Source organism: Thermobia domestica, chromosome 1 (genome assembly GCF_964235325.1).
Source record: "Thermobia domestica chromosome 1, izTheDome1.hap1.1, whole genome shotgun sequence".
NCBI lineage: Eukaryota > Metazoa > Arthropoda > Insecta > Zygentoma > Lepismatidae > Thermobia > Thermobia domestica.
Window position 1 is genome coordinate 372,226,604 of NC_137454.1, and position 24,334 is coordinate 372,250,937.

General features: G+C 32.4%; 1 protein-coding gene across 3 annotated transcripts in view; it reads left to right on the top strand.

The window, feature by feature from the left end:
• The window catches only part of sev (receptor protein-tyrosine kinase sevenless), a 343,357-nt gene that overhangs the window by 261,051 nt on the left and 57,972 nt on the right, over positions 1 to 24,334 (top strand). For 2 of the 3 annotated variants that reach the window (XM_081730952.1, XM_081730963.1), the window contains exons 15-24: positions 1,118 to 1,279; positions 2,368 to 2,529; positions 3,635 to 3,810; positions 6,109 to 6,318; positions 7,252 to 7,440; positions 10,852 to 11,121; positions 14,379 to 14,584; positions 19,149 to 19,259; positions 22,678 to 22,874; positions 23,727 to 23,921. In XM_081730952.1, coding sequence (XP_081587078.1) covers positions 1,118 to 1,279; positions 2,368 to 2,529; positions 3,635 to 3,810; positions 6,109 to 6,318; positions 7,252 to 7,440; positions 10,852 to 11,121; positions 14,379 to 14,584; positions 19,149 to 19,259; positions 22,678 to 22,874; positions 23,727 to 23,921 — 1,878 coding nt within the window. The remainder of the gene's footprint in view (positions 1 to 1,117; positions 1,280 to 2,367; positions 2,530 to 3,634; positions 3,811 to 6,108; positions 6,319 to 7,251; positions 7,441 to 10,851; positions 11,122 to 14,378; positions 14,585 to 19,148; positions 19,260 to 22,677; positions 22,875 to 23,726; positions 23,922 to 24,334) is intronic. The other variant, XM_081730953.1, reaches the window with a different exon arrangement.

The window sequence follows — 24,334 nt, forward strand, 5'->3', positions numbered from 1 at the left end:
GATAATATAAAGATCCTTCGGTAAATGCTCCTTTTCAGTGTCAATGAGGATTTGAAACCAGTGAAACTGTCTTTTACTGACTTAGGTTTAACTTTCACTTTGCGATTTGAAAATACTATCGACAAAATTAAAAATCAGTTGCGAACATAAATTTAATGAAATGAGTCTTCAACTGAAGAATTTTCGCAAGTAAATCAGTGCATAGATGATGGGAAGAGTTTATTTCAGAATTGGTTTCGTTTTTTTTTTTATTTTATTTATTTATTATTTTTTTTTATGCTGACGCTTCCACATTCGAACACTGAAGTGAAGCGTGTATTCAACCAGTATAGTAGAAAATAGAACCGGAATCAGGTTGAAAGCAAAAACATTTTCTTCAACTTTAAGAGTGAGATTTGTGTTGCACCGTATGCAAAAGTTTTTTTTTCCTATACGAAATGTCAGTCACAATTTTTCAACTAGTTGAAGCAAAAAGAGCCAGGTACAAGCAACTGAGACAAAAGAAGCTTTGCTTCAACCTAAAGATGATGATGATGATGATGATGATGACACTTTGTTACTGTTATGGGAATTCTGCTTTAATTTCATGTTGTTATAGGAACCGAATTTATTTAGCTCTCTATCAGCCTGCAAGTTTGCATTTTTTTACTAGCCATTTCTGGCCATTTTTAGCAATTGATTTTTGCCATTTTTTTCTCGTTGAATATTGGCAACACTACTACAGCTTAACGTGGGATCCAAACCACAAAAGCTCTCGCCGGGATTTAAACATAGGTCTCCCAAGCCAAAAGCGCGTACGCTAAACCGCTTAGCCACGAAGGAGCTCTAGTCAATTAATAAATCGAACAAAAATGAAGATTACTTTCAAATCTTTACATATGCAATGTATGACTTATTTTGGAATAAGTATGTAGCGCACAGAGAAAAAAATCATTATTCTTTAAAAAAAAATGCAGGGTAGACCGTTCCGCAAATGCGAACTAGCCAAGAAGTTGCAAGAAAGAAAGTATCTAATTTGCTTCTTTCCTCTTTAAATCAGGCACTGAATATATTGATAATTTAATTTTGTATGCGTAATATTTATGAAATTGTGATTTTTTTTTTCGTATTATCCCAGTTATGGGTTTAACTTTGGACATGGACAGAAGAGCTGTGTATTGGATTGTACGAAGTTACGAAGGATCCATACTGTATAAAGCACAAATGGCTGTTGAGGAAACAATTGGAGTAAATATACAACCAGAGAAAATTTCAAATCTTCAGTATCCTATTGTTCAAGGTAAGTTCGAAAGTTAACATTTTTATTTTATACTTTTACTTTGGTTCATCCATTGAGAGCAAAAATCTCTTCAAACTTTCTTCGTTTGTGCAAATCGTAGTCATCGAATTATAAAGTAAATATATACACTCATGTACAAAATTATTGTCGCATGTCTATAAATATGTTGTTGTAAGAATATAATTTGATAACGAATTCGCCCGATATTTCTTACAATGTTAGAATGTGTATAATCGGCAAAGACATGTATGCGGCAAGTTTTATGTCAAAAGAGCACTAAATAAGAACAATAAAACGAAAATAAAACTTTCGTGTCCATTTAGCAACATTTTGTTTTACTCATTCTAATTTTCGTATCTATGATTCTTTTCCTATGAAATTTACCACAAATATACATTGCCCGATTATACACGTAGTAACAGTATTAAAAGTACCGTGCAAAATCACTATCAAATTATATTCTTACAAGAAGTCAGTTATAGATATGCGACAATCATTTTAGACATGAGTGTACCTATGTACGTAAGAAGCTATTTTAAACTAGAAATATGATATGTAAACGTAATTTAAACAGTCAAACTCTCAGTAAGAAATGTATGTATTTTAATTCACAACGATTTTCTTTAAAACTTCGCGAATTAAAAGGTATACGGAGGGCATAGTGTCTTTTTCTAGATGATAGTGTATTGAATACTATAATATAATATAATATTAGTTGGCTAAGATAAGTATCACATATGTTATTACCGGTATTTTTAACTGTTCTTCAAATCCTTGCGTCTGAGGATAAAGCCCAAATAGTTAAAAAAAAAAATAAATAAATAAATAAATAAATAAATAAATAAATAAAATAAAATAAAATAAAAACAAATCGTGAATTACAATTTTATATAATGTATGATATATCAGAAATTTTTCAGTTTGATAAACAAGAACCCTTTTTGCGATTATGTTTCATTATAATTCAAGTAGTTTATTTTTAGATAAATAAAGAAGGTATTATGTTTAAATTTATGTATCATGTATAATACCTTCTGTATTTATCTTTGTCATGTATACTTAATACAGGATCTGTCTTCCTGTTTTAGGTCCACTTTGTTATTTTAGTGATCACTTACTATGGTTACAAGATGATAGCAATGCGGTCATTGGAGATCTTTACGGTCAGAATGCTGCTGTTATTAGTGGGATGAGTGTTTCAGGTTTGAATATGGTAGCAGTCATGGATCCAGCTCTGCATAATTATCCAAGTGAGTATTAAGTATAATACAGAAAAAAAAAACTTTTTTTTTTATTTCAGTCCTCGCGCTTCTTAATGCACGCATTAATATATTTGGCAATAAAAATATATTACAGCGTAACTGAGATTCAAATTTATTGGTCAAGTAAAATGTTCAGTAACTAGCAAATTTACTCGGAGTAGAAGTTTGCAAAAGAGGAGTATACGAGTATATACAAAATTTCAAATTCCCACAGTTAATGTTTTCGATGTGATTAAGGACGAGATGAAAAAAATCCCCCTCCCTTTGGAAAACCTCGTCTTGTTAACAATTTAGTGTGAATAAACACTTACAAAGCTCCTAAACTGAACTGGGTTGGAAATTACAGAGTAATCAATGAGTATAGTAATGAGCTTACTCTTTTACAGATACAGGGGGTAGAGCGTTCACCTCCGGTGCTTGGGGTTCCTGGTTCGATCCCAGCTCGCGCCGTGTGGACTTTGCGGTGGACAAACACCGTACTCGTGGGTTTTCTCGGGGTTCTCCCGTTTTCTCCCACTTTCTTCATTCCACCATTTCATTCATTTCTCTTCATCATAGTCTCCTTTAGCCTAACCGGCATAATCATGGGACGTAAAACTCAAAGATTTCATTTCATTTTTTCTTTTACAGATACAGATTTCTTTGCATAATTTCATAAACGTACACGATTTACTTTCTCAGGTTTTGACTTGCTTCATTGGTGAGTTGTTCAACATAATATGTATCTACAATTGTCAATTAATTTTAGGTATTATAAAAAGTATCATTGTAGAAAGCAGTGAGTATTGTACCATAAGAAACAATTAAGTTATCAATATAATTCTTCTTGATTGATTTTTTTTTTTTTTTTTTTTACTTTTGTCACAGTATAGAAGACATTAGTTAGTAAAATGATAAACATTCTTAAATCAACAAACGTATTATTTTAAAAGTTTGTGTTTAATTTTTATATACTTAAAATAGCTTGTTTCAATAATGTTTTGAGTTGTTTTATTTCTGGTGTTACAGACATATATAAATTGTATTTTGTACTGAATGTCCCGCAAATAAATTTTTTACTCAACTAATCAAAATTTCTTCACATTCTTTTCAGATAATAGTTTCCTTGAATTTGTAAATGTCATACCTGATGCAGTATCATCAGATTCAATCAAGATTGTTGGAAACTGGACGTCTTTCAATGTAACCTGGAAACCAGTTACAAACGTAAATTACGGGTCCATATTTTATGAAGTTAAAATCGAGGATTCCTCAAAGAAAGATATAATTGTAAGTAGAGTTAAGCTTTAAATATACTTTGCAAAATACAGAATTATTAGAAATAACATTTCTTATCCCAGTTTTTTTATTAACATTTAGACAACTGATATTCAATAGATTTGTGTTTTCTTTATTTTATTTGTAAATTAGCAACTAAATATTTATGTTGATAATTTACAGAAAACATACAAGCATTATCGTTTTCTTCTTTTAAGTCTGAAAGTTTTCCTTGATACTGAATGTATCGTTTGATATATATGAAGGGCATGGGGCAATACAGCGGTAACTAACAATAAAACCAATGTTGATTATATTCCCCCATGCTCTTCTATAACGTTTTAGGTTATATAATAGCCCCGAGTTCGTTATATTAAAATTATAGAAATATTTCTAAGATAATTCATATACTAACTGTTTAAATAATAACACAAGAAATCGAATTTATTTGAACTATTGTATTTTTCGTGGATTTTCTGCATTTAACTTATTATTTTTATAATTAATCTTCTGTATAAACGAATTTACATACATCCACTATGGCTTCCTCACATACTATATAAGGAACTATCCAAAAAGAATAAGTTTTTACATGTTTGGACACAAAAGAAGGAAATGATACCATACGATACAGACCATAGGAAATTATATCATAAGATACGGACCATTATCCTTAATAACATATATATGTTTCTACAAGTTATCATTACACTTCATATATGAAGCAAATAAATTTGTATTTTACTTTCAATTGATTTGTCTCGTAAGTGAGATATTTGTTGTGTCATACTTAAAATATAAAGGTATAATTTTAGTGAATTTACCAAGGAAGAAAATTTAAATTTAACTTGAAAGTTACTATTAATTAAGGAAATTCGTCGAGGAAAATATACTTACAAAAATTTCGAGACGTAAAAGAGACAATATTAACAAAGATTATTCTACGAAAATTGGTTATCAAATTATTTAACTTCTTTTCAAACTTACGTAGAAAACGGAATTGTGGCAATTATTATTCTTAAACTTGTATTAGCAGTTAATGTTTTAAGTTCATCCGTTAACCAGATTTGGATTATACAAAGTACCAACTATGAAGTTGTTATATTATTCTACGTTATGTTATTCTACAACAGAAAATATGGACCTGAAGAATTTTCAGTGTTGCCATCTATAGAAATTAGTGCTGCCAAAATAACATTTCCCCCAAAATCTAAGTTAAGGCAGCGACTAGAGAAACGAACTCCACTGCATTTGGTTACATATCATGTCTTGGAATCCTGTGAACTACTTTTTAAATAATGGTTGTATTTGGTTTGTAATAAACAAAATAGTTTTAACATACAGTTATTAAAATTAACTAATAATGTTATTTAAAAAGTAGTTCACAGGATACCAAAACAACATGATACGTAATCAAATGCAGTTAAATTCGTTCCTCTGGTCCTGCCTTAACTTAGATTTTGGGGGAATTGTTATTCTGCCAACACTGTAATTTCTACGGATGGCAACACTGAAAATTTTTCAGGTCCATATTTTTTGTTGTAGAATAACATTATCTATGATTGTGGTAAGTTGAATTTAATTATCTCCTTTCACTTATGGAAAACAAACAAAAGAGAAACAGTAAATTTTGTATTATTTTTAGTATGTCAGGCTCTTAAGTTACTGTTTCTGAATTCTGTAACTTTCATAACATTAGCCAGAATTATTTTGCCCCAATCTATCTATATATATAAAAGAGAACGTACAAATCCTTTGTGAACTCATCACGCTAATACGGCTGAACCGATTTCTTTCATTTTTGGGGGGTTGTTAGGATTTGGACCCTAGATGGTTTTTATCATATCACTTTAATTTTTAATTACCAGTGTCTTGAGATAATGGACCATTCAAGTCTCCATAGTTCATCATAGGTAAAAATAAACGTATGTATATGCAACCCGCATGACCACGTGACTCGGCGGGTTAACATAAATGACAGGCGCTTGCAATTTGAAAGCGAAAAAGTAAAAATTATCTAAGTAACAAAGTTTATTGCGTTCCGGGGTGACCGCAGCGAAGCGGGGTGAACGCTGCTAGTAAATAATAGAACTTTTATCACTTTAGTGAAAGTTGTAGCATTAGAAAAATGAGTCGATATGATAAGTTACACATTTAGTACAAATTAGTCTCTAGAATTTGTAATGCTTCAAGCAAATTAATGTTAGTATTTATTTATTATTATTATTGTAGTGTTAGTTCTGAATCTTTATCAGACTATGAAATTTCATCTTTAAACTTTATTATATTAATGTATGTGTTAATTTTTAGCAGGTAACAGAAGCACCATATTTAAAATATAATCGCTCCAGCAACTTGAAGCCATATACCAAGCTCACGGTGACTATACAGGCATTCACTTACTGGGGGACATCACAACAGGCACAGTCAATAGTGCATTCTCCACCTTCAGTGCCATCTGCTCCTACACAGCCTCGAGTTTTTGTTTACAGCAAAAGAAATCCAGCGAAAGATGAAACAGTAAGTTCTACTTAAATAACTTCTTTCTGTTTCCTGTCATTCTAAGCCAAAAATGTTTTACATATGTTGCCAATTAAAGGTAATCCTTATTTTATTTTAGATAAGGGTTAAGATCATATGATCAAGTTTAGATCATATTTTGAATCTAAGCTACTGGTAGTAGTATTTTATGCTAAACATATAAATACAGGCACCACTTCTCCAGGAGAATTTTTCATGATAAAAAAAAAAAAAAAAAAAAAAAAAAACCGCCACAGTTGTTATTACATCAGGAATACTTTAGCATTACAAGAGTAGGTTGATAGAATTTCAGTTTAGCTACTAAAGAATAACATAATTATTTAAACTTAGTTCCTATTTAAGTATATAATAATTTTATGTACTTTAGTGTATTTTATGTATTTCTTACCCAATATCACAACTTCCAAAATTGATTAAGCCTTCATCTGGGCTAATTATTTTAGAAAAAAGAACGAACTACATATCTGGATTACATACCTTAATGTTTTTCTTAGTCTGCGCTTTTATCCTTAAAAAAAATGTAGAGATTAAGAAGTAGGCTGAAGCGTCGCACGTTTGCATGTGATGTCCTAAATCTGAAGGATTTAAAATGGAATATACATAGTTGTTTGTGAATACTATTCACCGTCTACTAGTTCAAGAACGGTCCACCAAATCGATATTAGTATTGTCAATTTCTAAACTGGCCTAGATTTTATTATTATTATTATTATTATTATTATTATTATTATTATTATTATTATTATTATTATTATTATTATTATTATTATTATTATTATTATTATTACTACTGAATGCACTTTAAGGTAAATTTTTACTTTTGCTATATCTTTAAACTTTACTTTTGATATATACCTATGTAATTACATATCAACTTGATACTCACGTGATGTATTTTCTCTGCTTTTAAAGGTCATCACAGCAACTTTTAGATGGACACCACCGTTGAATCCAAATGGAATCATTGAAGGATACAGAGTAAAATGCTTACATGTTACGCCAGATAATGATCATAAAGAATGTGGCTTCTATCATTTAAATCCAGACAAACTGGAGTACACAGCACGAAATCTTGTACAAAATTCAACATACTACTTCCAGGTACAAATTTGGCCAAAAAATGAACATTTTCCAAAGTTAATAATAATATTGTGGTTATGCTATGAGTTATGTAAGATTAACATAAAAGGGACTACGCGAGAGGATCGTAGTTACAGTAATAACCAACTTTTCTTAGGAATCTAGATATCGATAATTCTTACATCAATATTCATGAACATTATGTTTGTGATGAAAATAATTGAGTTTCGGAGAATGATTTTAATGAGTATGACTTTTATGTTTATTTGTGTCTGTAGAATTGTTCCAAGTACCGTATCACGCCCAGGCATTGTCAGATATAAAGTGAGTACATACTTTAGATTTATAGATGTCGATCTAATAGAAGTCCTGTAGATAATACGTTTCAGTATAACTCTTAATGTTCAGGTAGAAACCACTGTTGAATACGGAGTCCTCTTCTGGGTTCAGAGTTGCAATCCACGCCATGACTTAGGGGAATCCAAGTCGTTTTATTTCTTGACTAATGCTGAAGTTATGCACTTACTATACTCGTGGTGAAATAGTAAGTACTTGTACCTGTAGAAATATACTTCTCTCATCATATACTTACACGATGGCTTGTATAAGGTGGATAACTTCGGTACGTGGAAACAAATTCAAAGACTTAATTACATAGCAGTTTTTACAGATAAAGAATTCATAAGTTAATCATAATTGAGTTTCGAAATATCTAAAGTTTCCTTTCACTGTATTAATGTAATTTATTTTGAAGATTAATGAACTAAAAGTACAGTCACGGACAAAAGCTTAATACATTAGTTTAATGTAGTCCGTGACAATATATATTAATTTGGGAAGCTCTGTGTTTTTTTTACTTCAGACAATAGAATGATAATCAATTATTTATAGTGAAGATGCAAAGACCAGAGTCAGTTTGTTTAATAGTTGGATTTATTTTCTTTGGTGTGGAAAATGTAGTTTCTTTCTTTAACTAACTTGCGAACAAAATTTTCCACTCTTATACCTCAAACAAAATGTTTCTAGAGCCTTTTGTTCCGTTTTGGTGAAGAATGATCTTTAGAGGTTAGCCGTTTATTTTTAGAATCCATTTTGTATTTCAGAATTTCTTAGAAACAAATGAACCTCAAAAATGAGAATATAAGATACATTTTTCAAATTAATTTCTTTTATTTTGAAATACGAATCTTGTTAGATAGGTTCATTATATGAAAATGAAAATCTAAGGTATTTAAATACAATGGATCTATCTATCTACCACAAGTCTATTGTGTTTATATAATAGGCACACTGTAATTTTAGTCAGTAAATAAATACAGTGTAAGATATTTAACTTCTTTAGAAATTAATATCTAACAAGAATATAAATACAGAGCAGGAAAAAAAAAACCACAAAATTGTTCTTGTTAGTAAGAAAGTTAGTCTTCTATAGACCATAATAGACAATGTGGCGCACGAGACGATAAGGCTGTTTTCTTGGGTGTCATTTAAAATTATTTTCTCTGTATTTATAAGACGAATTAAAAATAGTTAAAATGACAATAATGCAAATATAAATATTCGTAATGATACAACGTGCAGAAAAATTTCGACATTAGACTAGAACAATAACTATGCTGGCAATAAGGAAATAGGGGTTAGTCTCTGCCAGTCCAGTATCCAAACATGTTGTGTAGTACCTCCAGATACTTGAAATTTCAAAAATGAAACCTACTTATCCTTTTATAAAATATATAGAGCCTTTCTATCCATTATAAGATCTGTCTAAGAAGTCTTCGACTTTCGCTGTTTTCTGGAAACTGTATGGTGCAGGTTGGCCAGATTGTGCATAATGGAAGACGAGTCTATCATGCGTTTAGTCTGCAGATGTGATTACATTCACTTGCATTTGTTGTTGTATAGGAGTGGTTATGTTTTATACTATAGGAACTGTGGTCTCTCCATGGGTCGGAAGATGACGACGTGGATATAAGGATGCGACTCGGAAACGAAGACAAAATCGACTCAGTGGAAATATCTAAGCCTACCAAATCCCGGAAACACTTGCAATATGTCCAAAAAGACTTACCAGATGCGTAGCATAATCAAAGTAATGTTGATTGTGTTCCTCGTTTGCCGTACCGTGCATCATGAGCGCGTAAAGGAATAGCGTACATTTACGCTTTGAACGTTTTTTGTTGCCTACGTGATATTCTTCGTCGAAAATTACCGGATCTATGGAACTCAAAAGACCGGGAAACTGGACGAGGAAATGCAGCTCATTTAATTGTAATTTTCGACTCATCACATTTCGATAGTTCAAGTTGCCTACTCTTCGAATATAGCTATGTGCAGCTTTTCGCTGTTCCCGAAAATCACAACTCACTTAAAAGGAACTCGCTTTCACACTCAAGAGGACATCTAGCGCGATGTGGAGGTCGCCCTTACACCACAGGAGGGATTCCAGGCCTGTTTCCAGTAGTGGAAAGACAACTGCACCAAGTATGTGGAAGCAGGAGGAAACCAATCTGAAGGGAAATAGGATGAAAAAATACCGGATACACATAATATCCACTTTTAAGTAGATATATATGGAATCGAGAATATAGACAAGATGGTCTTACAAATTTCATTAAAATCATATTGGTTGAGCCCCAAATGTAATGTTCAAAATAAAGTAATGTTATAAAATATAACTATAAAATATAGTTAGTAAATAAAGTAATATAGCTAATAGTAATGAACTATTAGCTATAATAATAGCTCTAAACAGCAGAGCATATCATGAGAATTTTCTCAGGGTTTTTTTTTTTTTTTTTTTTTTTATAAGCTCTCGCATTATGCCATCATTTTAAACATTGTATTTCTGATTAGACATGGCGTGATTTCTATTTTCTATAGTGATTTCGCACTGATGTTAATTTTGTAGAGCATCGAATCACTCTTCCTGATTCTCCGACACTTCTATCTCTGAAACGAGCCTAGCTTATACCAGGGGCGGATCCAGGACAGACTTCTGGGGGGGACGGTGGGTTGTCATACTGCTATTTTTAAGGGCTCCAAACTTTGGGATGGGTTTTATTTATATACATAAAAAATAAGAAAGTTTCCTCTTCTGGGGGGGGGGCGATCGCCCCCCTCTGAATCCGTCCCTGGCTTATACCTATGTTGTTGGAAAGTTTGTTAGTTTTGGTTTGTATTATCGTTTAACAAAAGCGCTTACAGGTCTTAGTTTTTGGTGTGTAATAATGTTTTAATCATTTTCTGGTAAATAATTTGTTTCACATGTTCTTTTCCAAATTTTTTTCAGCCACTTCTGAAATAGTTATATTTCATGACAAAGGCTCTACAGTGTAAACATTAGAGTGAATTTTTAGAAATTGTCAATTGTGAATATATTTTCAATTATTACGTGTAATTCAGTAACTTACGTATTTATACGTCATTTTGTAGGTTCAGGCTTTAACGGAAATTGGAGCAGGTCCGTTGACACCACCAGTTCGAGCTGACACAAATATTGAAATGCCAATCCCTAAGCTGCTTATGTCTACCCCTGATGCTGTTAAAATTACAGACTTTGATAAAAAGGAAAATGAAGCACTGTCAAGAAACACCGGACCACCTGTTGATTTGGCTTATATCAGTCAAGAAAATAGAGTTTTCTGGCTAAATGAAATGCAAGAACTTTTAAGTTCTAATTTAGATGGTTCAAATCGCACTAAGGTAACATTTTTACATACTTATCTTTGCGTGTTATGTATATGTCAATATGTGTATATCAGTGCGGGAATTTGAAATCGAGACTGGAGTTGTAGAAATAGAGTAAAAATAGAAACTTTCTTACCTTGGATTATTCAAAGTACGATACTGCTGTAGCTATACATCGTTGCGTCTTGGCCGTCAGTGCATGAAACATTGCTAGAAGTCCTTTTGTGGAATGGTGTTGAAAACCCTTGTCGTAACCCACTTGATTGTCGTTACGTCATTAAAGTACAAACATTTGAGTACAGACTTGCATTTAGGAAATAGAAAGTAATCGCAAGGGGCCAGATATTATGTATAGGGAGGGTGGGACAACTTACAGATCCCCTTTGGGGCAAAAAGTCGTGCACAGTCACTACCTTGTGACTTGGGGCATTGTCATGAAGCAGATGGCACTGAACGTCATCCCGATCCTTGGGCCTCACACTCGTGATACGTTGCAGTAACCGCTTCAATACTTCAAGGTAAACTGAGGCATTAGTTGTCTGTTCTGTAGGGACAAATTCCTTATGCACAATGTCCGTACTAACGTAAAAGACAATGAGTAAAAACTTGATTTTGAATTTTGACTGACGCGGGTTTTTGGCTTCTGGAGAATTAGGAGAATTCCACTTTGCACTCTGACGTTTTGCCGACGGGTCATATTGAAAAACTCATGTTTTATCCCAAGTAACGATATTCAGGAGGAAGTTTGGGTCTCTATTGGCGGTAGCAATCAGTTCTTTACAGTAATCAACCCTGTCCCTTTGTTGGTCATTTGTTAAGGAATGAGACATGAAACGGACACAGACTTTTCTCTTCGTGGGGTATTATTTGCTTAGCTGTGCTGAGATCGTGGGTTATTATTTGCCACACAGTATCTTTATACACATGCAACGCCTCAGCAAGAACTCGCAGTGTCGCATTTCGGTCTGCCGTGATCAGCATCCTCACTTTCTCCACCAATTTCTGTGCTCGCACTCTCCTTGCTGTACCCGGATATTCGTAGTCTTCAATCGACTCTCCTCCCTCCTTGAAATGCCATGTAAATACGCGCGCACGTTATAAACAAGTGGCCAATACACCTGTTGCAACATTTGATAAATTTCTGTAGCAGCCTTACGCAGACGCGTACAAAACTTGATGTTCGCTCTGTGTTCCGTGTTGAACTCACGATATAGCTTTACAACATTTGTCTAGACCGCACCTTCTCATGTAACTGAAAGCCAAGATCAATGGACTTGGTCTCAGTTTTCTTTGCACCACAGCTTATTTGTATAGCTACGCTACGAGAAAAAAAATCAGTCTCGATTTCAAATTGCCGCTGTGTGTGTGTGTGTATACTGATAAGATCGGTCTTCTCATGTATCATTTCGTATATAAACTGTTGGGATTGGAAAATAATCATTAAATTAAATTAATAAGTCTGAGCAGAAGGTATAATACTTGAGGAAACTAACCTTGGATTTATATTTTAGAAACGTACCGTAGATGCGGGCTACTTGGACCCAATTTTGCAACAAATTCGTTCTTTCGGTCTGTTTTCATCCACGAAAACTCGAAAGTTATTGTCATAACCCATATTAAGTGGAACTACAGGCTTTATTGTACATATCGAGGACAGTTTTAGTTACATATATTGGAAACAAAGCACAGGCGATTATTGTAAAAAATGGGTCCAAGTAAGACTCGCGTTCGAGTTACTTGAACCCACCCCCATATTTTCCTACAGAAAACTATTGAAATCTGCTCTGAGACAAAGCAGGACGTAGGTGTTCCAAGAACAACACTTTTTATTTACTGCATACCACAAAGAGAACATGTTAAGAGGTATTATCAAATATAATGACTGTAATAGCTGATTACATTTTCTTCTACAGCTGCACGAGCCCTATCTATATTAGCAGTGAATCTAGTCGTTGACTGGAGGTGCCGTTTATAAAATAACTTCACCCAATCTCGACTGGGAAGATTGTCTTAGAAAGCAATGACAGTTCTCCCATGCATGGCTAAATAGGACTTCACAATAAATCTGAAATCAAGTTAATTAACGAGGAATCCGAAATCACAAACTTTATGAAGATGACTAGCGAAGGCTAATTTTTTTTCTTCAGTGAACACTTTCAGATGGCCGGATTCTGCCTTGACATGTCTTTTACTCTTCTTTCTATGGTGGAACGACTTATCTTGTAGTGAGCTTCTATTTCTTTTTGCGACATTTTCCCCGACTGAATTGCTGGTAAACATTATTCAAGCTGTTATGAAAAATCAGCATATTTTCGACCTGCATGCAATCTTTTATATTGATGTACCATTTTGTACCGATATCCTTAAGGAAACAATGACAAGTCCTTACTTGTGTGACACGTGACAACAGACCTTTATTTTTCATTGATAAATATAACAAAGAATGGGGTGGGATAAAGATAACAAAAGATGTGGTGGGACAAAATATCCATGTTTTCCAGGCCATATGTACACACTTCATAAATAATGCAATTACGCACACATCTTATTTTATATGAGAAAGTTTACCATGTCAGTTTCATTAACCTATATGTAACTACTTATGTGTTTACTCAGCATGGTTCCACTTCCTTGCAAATAGTGTCCACACATAAAAGTTTGGCGGTCAATAAATACACTCTTTTTGTCAACGACGTTTCTCAGCAATGCTGCTCAATCGTAGCCTACCACAGAACTAGTTTCAATGTGTGTACGCCTGCATTATGATCCCATCTAATGGATCTAGCTCTGAACTCACTCATTATTGCATTGCATATGGGACTATAAACGAATTTTTGGTATGGGCTCAAGTAGCCCCTTAAGGGTCCAAGTAGCCCGCAATTGCGGTATTGTTTTTAATAGATAACAATATACCTTAAATATTTATAGTAGAAACTCTAACTTCTTCACAGTATACAAAATGTTTTTCTTCCCATGTGTTAACAATGCTGACACCTGTCAGCGAAAAATCGACATTTATTGTGATTTTATTTTTAAACTGATTGCAGGATATAAAAAAAGACCAAGGAGTGAGCTTTTTAATTTTAGAAATGGATGTTATTTTTAAGAAACATAATTACAACCTAAAAGTTTCAAATATTTGATAATTTTATTAATATTAACAAATTTTATAATTGATATACAACCTAAAAAGTTTCAAATATTTGATAATTTTGTTATTAATATTAACAAATTTTATAATTGATATATTTTATTTCTTATGTCTTATTTAGATATTAACATTAAATAGGACTGGAGTAAGCATTGCCATTGATTGGGTTGGAAGATATGTTTATTGGTCAGAAGTAGATGAGAAGAGTTCAGAATCAGTTGTACATTACTTGGACTTAAACCAAGCAGAGAAAGGATTCATTCATTCGAAAGTAATATTAAAGCGCCAAAAATATATTCAAACCATAGATATATCACCATTTCAAAGGCAAGTTTACGTGAGTAATTAAATTTTAAGAAAGTAATAGTACACTTTAACTAATTTGCAATTTAATCTTCTGATTCTACATTATCATTTCTACTACTAGATGTATAGTAATGGAAGAGTGAGTTGCATAGAAAAGTAACATTTTTTACTTTATTTTAAAATGTGAAATTTTTTTATCTATTTTTAGTGAAAAATAATTTAGTTCCCTTATTTTTTTATTATTATTATTATTATTATTATTATTATTATTATTATTATTATTAATAATAATAATAATAATAATAATAATAATAATAATAATAATAATAATAAATTTGTAATGTACACTCATGTCCAAAATTATTGTCGCATGTTTATAAATATGTTATAGGAATATAATTTGATAAGGAATTCGCCCGGTATTTCTTACAATGTTAGTATGTGTGTAATTGGCAAAGACATGTATGTGGCAAATTTCATGTCCAAAGAGCAGTTAAGTAAAAACAATAAAACGAAAATAAAAATTTCTTGTCCATTTAGCAACATTTTGTTTTACTCATTCTAATTTTTTTATTTTTAATTCTTTTCCTATAACGTTTACTACAAGTATACATTTCCCGATTATACACATAGTAATAATATTGAAAGTAGCCTGCAAAACCATTATCAAATTATATTCTTACAAGAAGACAGTTATAGATATGCGACAATCATTTTGGACATGAGTGTACAAGTGGTACTTTTACAACCACTGTGCATCTCAATTTTCAAAGGACGAAAATTACTGAATATAGGGACAACTCTGATCAGGCAGCGTCTTTCTTAGTCTCTTACGTATCAGTGACATGCAAGTGGATGTCATAAAATACTCCGTTGCGAAATACCAGTGGCATCCATGGGGATATCATGAAAACGTATCCTTTATTGAGGGTGGTATTAATCCTGGAGATGATGATTTTTTTTTAGTGTATGCAAGGCATGAGTAAGTTCTGCTATTTCTCCTTAGGTTATAACAGCATAATTTGCTATATATAGGTCCTCAGTCATATTTTAGCTATGTGGCACACAATTGTTGAAATAAAATACCTCTTTTAATTATGCGAGGATTCGTGAACTATTATATCATATAATCACTAAAATAACTACACCTCAAAATATTACGTGCATATCCCTTCCTTAAGATGGTTCTGGAATAATAATTTATTGATTATCCGTCGTCATGACAACGAAAGAACACAAAATTCATCAAATTAACATATTAGAATCAATTTTTGATTCTCTCTCTTTTTTCGTATCATCATCATCTAACTAGTTAGTGTATAATTTAAAGCCTCACATTGCCCAGAAGTATAATAAAAGATATTTAGAATTACACTAAAAATACAAAGAATATCGTTACAAGGTGATAGCACCTTACTGACAGAAAAGAAAGAGAGAAAAAATATCTTCATAAATGGCAGGCCTAAAGGATCATTCAATTACGACACACGTGTGTTTGTTTTGACGATAAACAATTAACAAATTCGAGATCGGAAAAGAGAAAAAAGAAACTTTGTCTTTGATCTCCGGCCAGTGTTGTCAACCTAAAACAGTACAAAATCCCTTTCGAACATCAAAATTTCCCTTTTTCAGTCCAAATGTTTTATAATGCAAATATTTTTTTTAAAAAAAATCAGTAATATGAATGCTCTCCTCACGCATGCACAATAACTATGCCCTATATAACGGTTTAGACAGTCTTTTAAGAGTAAATGAAAATCTCGTATTACATCACGCACATAGGGAAATGACACCTGGAATGCAAGGTTAATAAAAAGAAGTTGCTCCTAGCTGATAAACAAAAATAAAACGTTATACATATTTTATATCTTCTCATACTTAATGTCATAATTTTAAAATACTTAAAGTATTTAGGACATAAATGCATTTTATTAAATAAAATGTGTTTAATAAAAAAAAGTCTTAAGGCTTTTTTGTTACGGGTCTTATTTTATTTAAGTTCCGACTTCTGATATTCCTTGTCTAAATGACTTAGATTGCTTAGTTACTGTTTTGTTCTGGAGAACTATACTTTAAGGAAAGTAAATCAACTTGTGCACAGTACTAAATTGGAAGAATTACAAATAATCGAATAGTGCACTAAATTTCATTAATAGATTGCGAAACTATTTACAAGAACTTGCAAAGCATTAGTCACTTGGCTGATTATAAACCCAACAGAAAATTATTTTATTTTCATCGAAGTGTAACCCTCACCAATCTCCGGAAGACGGGAGCTACGATTTAACATAAATCATTGAGGGAGTAAAAATCAGAAATCGGAACACAAATGAAGTGTCAGTTTAAAAACGCAAACACAAACTTTTTTTGGTTCACATCGAAGGAAATTTTATCTTTCGATAATGAATAGTACAATAGATATATTGTTTACTGTATTCTTTTCTTTATAAATTAATAAAATATAAATTGACCAAGTGTCTGTAATTACATAATTCATTTGTAATATTCTTTCAAGAAGCCTGGCTTTACACAAATCATAGAACTGCTTTCCCTCACTTGTGATACATCGGAAGAATTCAGGACGATTTGTGGAGCTATCTTCCGAATGGACACTTGAGAAAAAGTGAAACAAAGAAATGTACCAACAGTGTTGCCAAACGTAAAAGATATGGCAAACAAGCGACAGAAAAAGCACTTTAAGATCTATAACACAAACACTAACAACTATACGAATTAAATGATAACAATAACAATAGAAAAATATAAAATAATGATCACAACAATAACAATAAAACGAAACTTAGAGGCAATCTGACAACATTGTTCCCTCAGATGATCATCTCCGTATAGCACGAGAAACGACAGTGGCAAAATTTCATGAATGGGGGGGTTGACACCCTTGCTTTCTACTGGGGGGTGAAATTGGTAAATTTAAATCAAGCTTCACGAGTGTTCGCGATCACTATGATCTTCTATTTAACAATAACAAATAAATGCTAAATTATAGTATTTTGAACAGATTGCCATTCGAAGATAGATAGGATTAAATATCATATTAAATAATGTTTCTCTTTATCTTTTTAATTATAAATAATATAATAAAAAATAAAAGATTAAATCTTATTTTTAAAAGACAAATATATCAGCGTATCACGCTAATTTCTAATAGTAAAAATTGAAGCAATCTAATAGGTGTCGCTAGATGCATTTTTCCTGCCTGACGCCAATAAATGTCGTTAGTGTTCAATTTGCAGTCTTAAAAGTATTATAAAAATTTAGTTACAACTTAAAAACTGCATTACTTGAATTTAATTATTTCAAAATACGGCAAGGTCCGTAACTATATTTAACTTTGGGCATTAATATTTGTTTATTTGTACTGTTATTGTATTTTCGAGATTTAATTTTTTAACTTAAAGTATATTGTTTCTCTCTCTCTCTCTCTCTCTCTCTCTCTCTCTCTCTCTTTCTTTCTTTCTTTTTTTCCTTTCTTTTTTCTTTCTTTTTCTCTTTCTTTCTGTCTTTCGTACGCTTTTAATCTATAGTATACAGCGGGCTGAAGGCTCTGGCGCAGAAACTAGCTATAATCTAATATACGGACTGCGACAAAACACCGAACAATGGGGTTACTTTTTTTTTCATACAAAATGAACATATTCTGATAAGCATGAAACTAAAGTCTCCTGTTAGAGCTATACGCTACCAAAAGTACGAATAATCTGCTTTCGAAGTATTATATTTTTAGAACTGTGGTACCAAGCTCAAGTAGTTCGCGATATTATTCAGAAATTCGAGCATATTCAGTCGAAATATCTAAGTTTGGAAACCCTACACTTTTTCTTAAACAAATAGTTAAAAAAAAAGTTTAATAACTGCTGGAAATCCTTCTGACAGGCAACTTACCTTGAAAAATGTGTTATGTGGGTGTAATATGACGCTCGAACATTAATATATGGATGCTTAATTACATGATAGTTATGAGACAAACAGTCTAGAAAGACTAAATATATACACTACCAAGTTTTTGATACTGTTGTCTCGTCTCATGGGCATAGGAGAAATAAAGTGAAAATCCGCTCAACAAGAAGAATGTAGAATGCTCTGAGGGTTGAGAAAATTAAATGGTCTTCAGCCTTACTGCTTATTTTTTTTATTTCTTTTAGCAAATGTTCGAACTTTCTTCTTTTGTACAGAGTAATGCCTGAATTTTTTTTTTAAAAAAATGAGATTATTTTGTAGGAGTTAATAATTCTTTAAAGATATACCGTATTTAAAATTCGATCGTCTTCAAGTAAGACTGACTAGAAATTTAGAATAATAAGTTTGAAAATTAGTTTTAATTATATACACTCATCCAAAGCGTGAGATTCTTTTACCTTAGTAGCACTAATAGTCTCAAATAGGTTTTACTAGAAACTTGTCTCAGTCCTATCAAAGTTATTGTGTTACAGTTAAGAAACTTTCTGTGCGTAAAAGAAAATATTCATATATATCTTGCCATTCCATCCGTTTACATGTACCATAAATGATGAGTATTTTAAAGTGAATGATTTCATTCTAAATAATTTCTTTCATTTCTTCACAGTTCATTGTTTTGGATTGAAGTTAACAGAAAAGACGTTGGAAATCTTATGAGGAGCAAAGCAGATGGATCACATGTGCAACCTTTCTTCGGATATAGGAAAAGTAGAAAAAAGTAAGTCAAAATTGGTACATAGACAATATAATAAAAAAATGAGCCATATTAATCGTAAGAAAAAATAAAAGATTGTTTCCTTGCAATTATTAGGTTACATTTTTTGTATTATTCAGTTTCTTTTGTAAAGCTGTTTTTTCTAAATTTGAAATGTGAGTTTGACAACTAATTTTAACAAATATACTAATGAAAAGAGGAACCAACCGATTTTTCATTTTGCACACCAAATTCTCTATAGGTGCAAATTCTAACGCAGAGTGAAAAAGTGACTTACTGGACTGGGGGACTTGGCGTGTAAAATGAAAAATCTGTTGTTTCTTCCTTTCATCAGTATATATGAAAACAGTCATAAGGTGCTCGGTATAAGGACACAGGATTGTCCAATCCCACCAAGGGTCTGTGATACAACCCACGTGGGTCAAGATGAGAGTACTGACCTCGAGAGTGAATGGCTGTTCTGGAAAGCGGATTGAGTGGCGTTGTGGTTAACGCATCGGCACTGTATGCCGGAGGACCCAGGTTCGAATCTCAGTCCAGTAGTCACTTTTTCATTCTTTCTATTATAATTTTAACAAATTGACTCCAGATTAAGATATAAGATTTAAACCATTGATAGATATTTTCCACTAAAAATTACAGTATTATGGAATTAAAGTAAAATTTCATTAGCAGCTATAGTATAACGGTTCTTTAATTATTGAGCCATTAAAATACATCAATTTATCTTTTTTGAGAAGTGGCAAAGTAATAAACAGAAATATCATGAGTGCTACGGATAGTGAAGCGACTAATAATCACACTGTCCAGACTGAAAGAAATTCTCCAGAGAACCTGATAGACGTCTTGAGAGAGATATCTCAACAAATTAAGGACCAAGCTCGAGATCAAGCTCGAAGAAGTGATGAACAGTTTGAGAAGTTAGACCAAAAAATGAATCTACAGGCACAACATTTTGATGAAAAGCTAGAGCAATTGCAGCAACGTAACGACGGCAAATGGGACCAAATACAAGAACAATTAAATCAGGTGAACCAGCAAATTGCAGCCAAATTTGGACGTTATGATGAAGATATGAAGAAGATAGTACAGAGATGCACCGAGGTTCAGGACTCTGTAGATATTATAGAAACAGCGGTAAATGAACATGCCAATCAAATTAAACAGTTGCAGGATGAAGTGAACTTCATTAAAGAAAAGTGTGTTCACGAGAGTGCAGTGCGAAATGGCGGGCACACGAATACTGTACACCCTACATCCATCGGTTGGGAATCTACACATCATCCCAGAGCAACTTTTGAATGTAATGAATCTTCAAGCTGTAATGAAGATAGTACCGAAGGAGAAAGGAGAACGAGGCAATCATCCAGGCAGAAACGTAATCACTACAGGTATTTGAAGGCCAACACAGGGAAATCATTACGGTTTAGTGAAGTAAAAGCACTTACTAAATTTAGTGGTGTACCGGAAGATATACCCGCGAGAGGGTTTCTTGAAAAATTTGAGGACGAGTGTGAACTAATGGGCGTACACGAGTCTCAATTTTTAAAGTTGTTACCACATATACTATTGCCACCTTGTTTAACATGGTTCAAGGCCATTAGGAGTAGTCTTCATACCTATTCTGATTTTAAGAATGCCTTATTATTCAACTATGAGAATGATTGAGTAAAAAATGAAGCAGACATCTTAAAATTTGTGTGGTTGTAAAATGTACACTTCTCTTATATATTTATTAAACTAAGTGTGCAAAATGAAAAATTGATGTATTTTAATGGCTCAATAATTAAAGAACGGTTATAATAGTAAGTACTTCGCTAAGATCCATACAAATTCCTGTTGTATGCCCCTGATTGTTTAATGAATTTAAAACAGAATAGAGAAATGAGTAAAGAGCAATTTCATTAGACTTGTTTAATCTAATTCCATTTTCAGTTGTAGAAATCAAATTACAATTATTAAGGAAGCTAATTAAGTTTTTATACATAAATTTTTCAAGACCTTTGTTTGGAAAAGGTGGATAAACACAATATTTGTTCATAGTTCAAAGTACTCTTTCTTGCCAATTTTATATGGAGTTTGACAACTAGGAACTCCAATGTTTCGGGGACAAATCAGTACTGAATGGATTGTAAAATATAAAATATCCATATAAACTTAAAAAACTGCTTCAAATTAGAAAAGAAATCTCATCATACTGGGAAGAAGTCTTATTTTTCATTTTCACTGGAGTTATTTATGATTTCTTGTATAGGACTTAAGATCAGAGATTTATCGACAATATTTGCATTTAGCCTATGTGTATATTTATTTATTTATTTATTGAACAAATTCCCAGATACAGCATAATTTTGCCATTTTACACAGAGAAATGTTGACAAACAGGAAAAAAACAACAAACAAACAACGTCAACAAAGAGTGCAAAAGTAATATTATTTCGCCAAAACTCATTTAATTGCTCTTTCAAACACTGGGGAGCTCGAAAAAGCATGTCCACATCAGTTGTTAGATGATTATAAACAGTTCGGTATTCTGTTTTAAAAAAAAAAAGCCAACCTAGGCAGGCAAGATAGAATAGGTGAGTATCCCGTGTTATGCGCGGAGGGATATGTAAGAATAGTTCCTGAAGTAATGTTTCCAATCTTAAGTTTCCACTGACTATTTTATGAAGAAATTTCAGGTCAGAGTTCTTTCTGCGGACTCCCGGAATCTGGATATTAAGGTATCGAAAGAGTTTCTCCTTAGGTAATATTCGATGTGCGGGAAATGTATGTGAAAATGTATTATAGCAATAAAGAAACTGAGAATAGAATTAAGTCTAGAGAGATGTGTAGGTGCTTCCATGGCCATATGGGAGAGCAGTGAGCAGTATTCGATCTTGGGCGTGAGCTCTCCGTGGCTAAGCGGTTAGCGTACGCGCCTTTGGCGTGGAAGACCCGGGTTCGATTCCCGGCGGGAGCTCATGTGGTTCGGATTCCACGTTAATCAGTAGGTCCACGTCTCATATAGCCTCGCTGCTGAACGGGACGTTAAATTCAAAATCAACTCAACTCGATCTTGGGCGCTATTAGAATTTTTGTATTAGAGCGGGCGCCATATTGTTTTCTAGGTGCTTTTTTGTTCACAGTATTAATGATATGCATTTTCTACCTCATTCATAAAATAGCAATTTCTGTAGATTTGGTAAGAATTTCATTTTGATAAGTAAGTTTTATTACAAGAGCTTCTTTTTGCTTAAGATTCTTTTAGAATTCCTTTCATGTAGCCTTAATTATATTAGAAGATTTCTAATATAAGCATAATTTTCAATTTCTTTTTTCTGGTGTGATTTACAACTTTATGTAGAGCTATTCTGCACATCTAAATTTTATATTTTTTTAAAATGTAGTTTCAATTTTATTTGTCCTTTAATTTTAAAAGGAGAGATATAGTAACGGTGGAAGCTTGTAATTGTCCAGAAAATCCTGCAGTTGGTAAAGCAATGACGATAGATCAAACAGACGAAATGAACCCTAAAATAATATGGGTGGATGGTTGGAAAAATCACATTTACGTAGCGGAAATGGATGGGTGTCATTGCAATCTTTTGGTCAATTCGACACTTCATGCTGATTCAGGTATGAATATCCCACATGTTTACTATTTAGATAGTTAATACATATATTATGTATATATATGTATGATAAAAGTCTGTTAAAATCTTTATAACACTTTCTTCAATAATGTAACACATGAATAATGCAATTTCTTAAATATTTCGGCTGAAAATTACCAACTTTGATTGTATATTGTGAACTGTCATGAAAAAAAGCAAGTGATTTAATATTGTTTCTCCACATTACACAATAATCTAGACCATAAAGTATAAAATTTATATATTGAAATAAGATTCAGTACTAATACTAATGCAAATAATAAAAATTGATTAGAACTTCGACACACACATGTTCCATGGGTGACCTTAACATACCCATGAAAATGACACAATAGTAATGAAGCACTAAAAACATAAAACACAAATCAATTAAATGTAATATATTATATATAATTAGTATTATTTTTTGAAACAAATGACTTTTTTAAAAATAATAGTTTATCCTAAATTGTTATTTACATTCAGATTTATGACAGCTGATGTGAATTCACTAGAACTAATGATGTTAGTCGCGAAGTTGTCGATTGCACAATGTTTTTGTGTTACTATGAATGTTATGATAAATAAATGTCTTTTGAAATATCAACAGAGAATAGAATTAATCACAATTTCGGAATATAAGAAGTAAATATTTTTGTAATTACTTAATAAATTTTAAATGTCACCCTGTAAAGTACGTAGGAGCACTAGGCAAAAAGTTAGTGTTCGAGATAATATTTAACTGCACGAGATTTTGAACAAGTGTTTTTACAATTTCTGTGCTTACCACCATGATTTTGTAATTTATAATATAATAGAAAATTAATTGTTCCAGGTCTACCACCTACATCGATTACAGCAGATCATAAATTTGTCTATTGGTCTAATGCTACTGAAGGCAAAGTTTACTCAATTCCCAAAATGTCGGATAAAAGTGAGATAGGAAGTCTTGTTCGTGGTGTAAATGGTGTAAATATATCGGGAGTACGACGTATAGCAGCTGTTGGACCACATACTCAACCTTATCCAAGTAGGTAGAAACATTTAGTTGAGAGTTAAATATTAAACATTAAGTTTCTTGTAAGTTACTGGCTTATTTACTCTGACTTAAGAAACTTGAGAAAGCAAAACAGAAAAGATTCCTATTACAGCACCTTCTCTGTCAATTATAATCCACACAGAAATTCATCCGCCACATTTAGTCATCATCACCATCCATTACTTTCATAACCTTTTACATTAAAATTTAGAATTATAACCAAACTCAGTGATAGGGGTGACTGGGAACTAGTTCGGTACCTAAAGAAACAAAACTCTAACTGAAGGTAAGAAAGAATGATATCCAACCGGGATTGTTGTTACAATTATCTATCTTCCTTCCTTTCTTCTTTTTTCTTTCTTTCTTTTACCTTCTTTTTTCTTTCTATTCAATTCAATTCTGGT